This window comes from Leptonotus elevatus, chromosome 19 (assembly GCF_054856555.1).
Source record: "Leptonotus elevatus isolate MCC_2025b chromosome 19, RoL_Lele_1.0, whole genome shotgun sequence".
In the NCBI taxonomy this organism is placed as follows: Eukaryota; Metazoa; Chordata; class Actinopteri; order Syngnathiformes; family Syngnathidae; genus Leptonotus; species Leptonotus elevatus.
The window spans coordinates 7,593,431-7,598,372 of NC_141257.1; the positions used below are offsets into that span (position 1 = coordinate 7,593,431).

At 41.2% G+C, this 4,942-nt stretch overlaps 1 protein-coding gene across 3 annotated transcripts; it reads left to right on the forward strand.

Moving 5' to 3' along the window:
* Window positions 1-134: 134 nt before the first annotated feature.
* LOC147157705 (uncharacterized) lies at window positions 135-4,749 on the forward strand. 3 transcript variants are annotated; one of them, XM_086062678.1, is made up of 5 exons: window positions 135-744; window positions 1,445-1,654; window positions 3,483-3,536; window positions 3,941-4,000; window positions 4,083-4,749. In XM_086062678.1, exons 2-5 carry the CDS (start codon window positions 1,532-1,534, stop codon window positions 4,212-4,214), a joined length of 369 nt encoding a protein of 122 aa, XP_085918804.1. In that variant the 5' UTR covers window positions 135-744; window positions 1,445-1,531; the 3' UTR covers window positions 4,215-4,749. The 3 variants fall into 3 exon arrangements, with proteins under 3 accessions (XP_085918804.1, XP_085918806.1, XP_085918805.1); XM_086062680.1 differs by having other exon boundaries at window positions 4,086-4,749; XM_086062679.1 differs by having other exon boundaries at window positions 1,448-1,654.
* The last annotated feature ends 193 nt before the right edge of the window (window positions 4,750-4,942 follow it).

Sequence of the window (4,942 nt, forward strand, 5' to 3'; positions counted from 1 at the left end):
TCAACCGAAGTTATGTACTTAATTTGGAGATCGCTAGTTTAAAAAAAGCCCATTACCTTCTGTCGCCTGCTGTTTTTACCAAGTTTATGAAATTGCCGACTTTGCCGTCAAGTGTTCTGTGTTCACCTCATGCACTTTTTCTGATCTTGTTTTTGTGATGTGGTGTGGTTTGTGTTGACCAACACTTTTCCCAACGCATGTCATTCCAATCAGGTGAAGCCTGATAACGATCCTCACCTGCTTTGGAATATGGAGACGTGGACAACAGGCTAGATGGTGTGCCCCGAGGACCAGGATTGAGAAACACTGCTCTAGGGCATTGGGTTCAGAATTTGTGGGAAAATAAATCCTCCACATAGAAATAAGTGGGTTGGTTGCAGTACCACATGTCCCCAGCAGAAAAGGCACTCCCTAGAAGTGTGGCGTTTCAGGTTAGCATATTTGGGTTTCGGCTCGTTTGTAATTGTTAAATAATGTGATAAAACAATAAGCGTGTCGTTATAAGACGCGCGCCATTAAAGCCGCCAAGGATATAATAGTTGGACAAAAAAAAAGAAGAATCGTTGAGAATCCGTGTGGGTGGAGTGGGAAAAAACCCACGTGATGACGTCGTTACCGAAAACCCATCGAAGCTGTGACTAATTGAACGAGCGATGTTTTGTTTCTTCGCCAGCATCACGTCGGCGTCCTCCGCCTGCTGTTCGCCACTCATGTCGACAAAATGACCCAAAGCTTGGACAAGAGGTTTGTTTGAAGATTCTTCGTACAGTCGCAATTGTAACTTTTAACATGTTCACATTTTCAGCATGCAAACACCTTGCTCGCGTGCTAGCTAAAATGTTTGCTCAAACGTGGTCAATTCACGTCAACCGCGTGCTAAAATGAGACCAACACATTTATTTGACATGTTTGGAATGTAAGGATTAGAAGTAGTTTTTAATTTGAGAAAAACGTTACTTTAAAATATATAAATATGCATTTGTTTTATTGCACAAAAAGTAAAAAAATCAAAGGACATTTGCATTTTTTCAAGTCATTTAATTATTTATCCCAAAACGTTGCAATAGAAGTACAATTTTAATTTTGTGTATTTTTTGCAGAATAACTGGCAAATGTTGAGTTTATCCAAGAGAAAGAATGTCTGAAAATGTGGTGTAATTTATTCAACAAAAAAAAAAAGTAATCCTGTCGTTGATGCCCTTTGAAATACATGTTACCCCAAAATAAAAAAATAAAAACGCCAATAAACCCTCAATATATGTGTTCCACAAAAAAATGGGAGCATTCAGAAAATAAAAATCCGAGAATAAAGCGTCCCCCAAAAATATAGGACAACTAAAAATCTGAATAAGGACATCCTTCGCTGCGCAAGCGTGAGTATGCGGGGGTCGACTGTAACTGCTTGTATATTTCATCAGTGTCATGTTTGTGTTTTTTTTGCCAGCAGGTGGATCTGTCAGCGTAATCCCCTCGTCTGAGATTTTGCGCGTATGACATCCTACTGGCCGTTTTTGTTATTGCACTTTCACAAATGTACATACAAAGGGGGCGGTGGCTTGAGGTGAAATGTGGGCGTGAGGTACTCTGGATCTCGCGCGAAAGCGGCACGCGGCAACGTGGGATGCAGACCAGACAAACAACGCTGAACTGCACGGTAAGTAACAAGCATATATTCATTGTAAATAAGACCAATTTAATGAGAACATGGTTGCATTTTTTTTGCGGCGAGGTAATTTCATCAAGGCAGGGCAACTTTTGACGCTGTTTTAGAAAGGTTTCATGATAGAAAATTGAACATTTTTCATTCGTTTACGCTGAGCACCCGTTCGGTTGTTGCCGGTTATTCAGGTATGTAATTTAAAGGCGTACGTGACTGTTGCTCCACCATAATAGTTATCTCATATTAGGATAGGCGGTTGGGATGAAGGATAGATGGATGAAGTCTCTATATGAAGCGGATATTTTGCCGTGTTTTAAAAGCTCCCTTACCGCGCGAGAATTGTACAAGTTTGAATTGTGTGTCGGCAAAAATAGCGCTAGCAGGAGAGTTGCCGGTCGCCTCTCAGCACTATAGGTAGCCGTGAAACGCGAGAGAAGTAAAAGTACGAATTGTTTGGCGGTAAAATAGCGCTAGCAAAACAGTTGCCGGTCTCGCCTTTAACCGCTACCTTGCCGTAAGTCGCGCAAGAAGTACAAGGATGCCTATGAAATGTGCGTCGGCAAAAAAAGCACTAGCAGGAAAAAGTCCACTGCGTTTTCTCTAACGTTTGTATTTGTCTTTAGCCATCTGTTACTTAATCAATGAGCAAGCTTGAGCATTTTCAGGTATTGACAATTCCGAGGTGACGTCATCTCCTCTCATTGAAAAGCATTGGACTTTGGATCGTTGTAGTTTGAATTGTGAGGATTATTTTGATTTTAAAATGGCAAGCTTATATTATTGCTTATAGCAATCATTGAAGTTTTCGAATTTTTGCTTTTTCAAGTTTTTTTAAAGACAAGCATGTCAATGTGCTCCTGTGACCTTCTTGGCTTGCAAATGAGCCCTGAATTGACAAAAAAAAGTGAGGCAGTGGCTAATGGATAATAATAATAAAACAGTCACTTACTGAGCATAAGTCTAACCGCGGTAGCCAGCTAACGGCTAATAACAAAACAAAAAGGCCTCTGGCTTTTTCCTGTCCACAAACTGGCCATACTAAGTGTTAGAGTAGACAATATTAAGTATTGTACTCTTTGCGTGTTCAATTAACTGAATGGTGAGATTCTGTTGAAGGAGTTCCTTTGCAAAGATTTTAATTACCAGAAGCCTCTGGTCGCACATTTAAAGTCACCCAAGCGATGTCTCTGTTCAAATGTGGCTCCCTCTCTCCAGCTCACATCGTTATTTATTCACAAAAAGGGTTCAGAAAAAGGTCAGCCCACAACACACCTGGTTACAACTGGATACAAGAGAATCCGTTCCCATGGGTATAAATCAGATTAAAAGAATACAATCACACATCGGCCCGTCTCCTTCGGAAGAGACAGATACCAGACCCATACACTCCCTTATTTTCTCAGGAGTGTGAGACACATAAAAATGCTATTCATTTAGCCATACTGAGTTAACTAAATCTAAAACGACTAAAATATAATTTAAAACTAAAAACAATGTTAATAACTTAACATAAGCAGCTGTAAAACATGGCTGAACAAGCAAGGTTGCAGTGTGGGCTCTACCGGGTGCGGGAGCCATGCTAGTAGTGTACGCGCGCGCCTGAAGCTGCAGGAACGCTACCATGTATTGATACCATGACAAAGTGATATCGTATGTGGATACGACGTGTTAGAAAAGTATCGGTACTTTTGACAGGCCAATTAAAAGTACACGACGTGATTGCTAAATGGATTTTAACGCCATCTTTAACTCTTAAAAAACAGACAAAGTGTACCACTCATCCATGTCTGCGTTTAATGTTTCCTTCCTGTCTCTTTTGCAGCATTCTGACGCAGAGAAGTCTGCCCAACCCTGCGGAGTTGAACACATTGAACAGGTACATGCAGTTAATAGATTTCAACGCCATCTGGCAGCTAAAAACCGTATGCATATTTCTGCACTTTCAGTGAATTGGTAATCAAACATCATTTCTGTGTATATTGTCTCTGTATGTTATAGCCTGCATTAGTCCATAAATAATGGTTGTGGAGAGTACTATCTACTTCCTGTTTTTGTGTCGCAGGCACTGTAATTGACAAATAATCAGTGACATCAGTTAGACTTACCTTCTGATTGTTCAAGTATATATAAATGTATTTTTTGTTTTGTTTACTTATTAGAGACGGCAAACCCATTTTGTGGCATCTCACTAAGCAACGAGTGCTTGCGAACATAGAGATTTATGAAAGATTGCAGAAGTGTTTAATTTTCACTTGTCCGTTTTTTCATCATCATCATCAGCCCAGCGCCATGCAGACCTCTGGAGCGGCAAGCCGTCAACAGTTGTCGAGCAAAGTCCTGGTACGCCATCAAATTGAGCACCCTTGAAGTAATTTGGTTGATGTGTTGCGACGTATTGTCCTTGTTTTTTTTGTCCTGGCAGCAGCTGAGAAGCGCAAGCCCTCGGAGCACCTCCCCCAAGAGGCCCAGGGTGGTTGGCGACATCCCCATGGAGCAAGAATCATTTTGCAACAACGTTATTGTGATATGGATTATCTGGGCAACTCTCGCATAATACCTCACACCTCCCGGGTTCAAGTGTTCTTTAAATTTAGTCATTTCAACATAATTTATCCTAAAAAGCACTAGACTGGACTGCCTGAGGCGTAATTGGCAACTTGTTGAACCAGAAGCCCAACAAGAGGATTCTCCACAATGTCTTGTTGCACCAGCTGCCACGCATGGCCAAGGAGTTTGTCAAGTGGCTGGTCTTTGACCTGTAAGTCGCTGCTGCGTTATGCGTTGAGCACTGCTTTAATTTGGAGAGGAAGCACAAGACGCTGTCGCTGATCAAGGACGGCTGCGTGGAATCTGCTTTGGATGTGTCATTTGTGCTGTTATGTCCAAAGAGCAAGTCAAGGTGAGACTATAGGTGTACATGGATGTGTTGATTGCAGGGCTACCACTTCTTCACCATTCAAGTAGCCAAGGGTGCTGTGACCTCTGCCAGGGTTTTTGCAATGGTCAAGCATGTGGGCGCTACATCAAGGACTCAGGGAGCCCAACTCCAGCATTCCCTACACAGCATTTAATTCACATAAAATAAAGAAATTTTAGTTCCATTTGCCCATGCAGTGTTTTTGTACCAAGCAATTTTGAAATCATTACAACCAATTTTATTCCAAGTCATTTTGACGCATAATTTTTCTCCTAAGTCAATGGAGTGTCATTTTTTTCCCCATTGTTACATTGAAGACTAAAGCCCTTCAATTACGGTATATTCAAATTTCAACACAGTAAGAA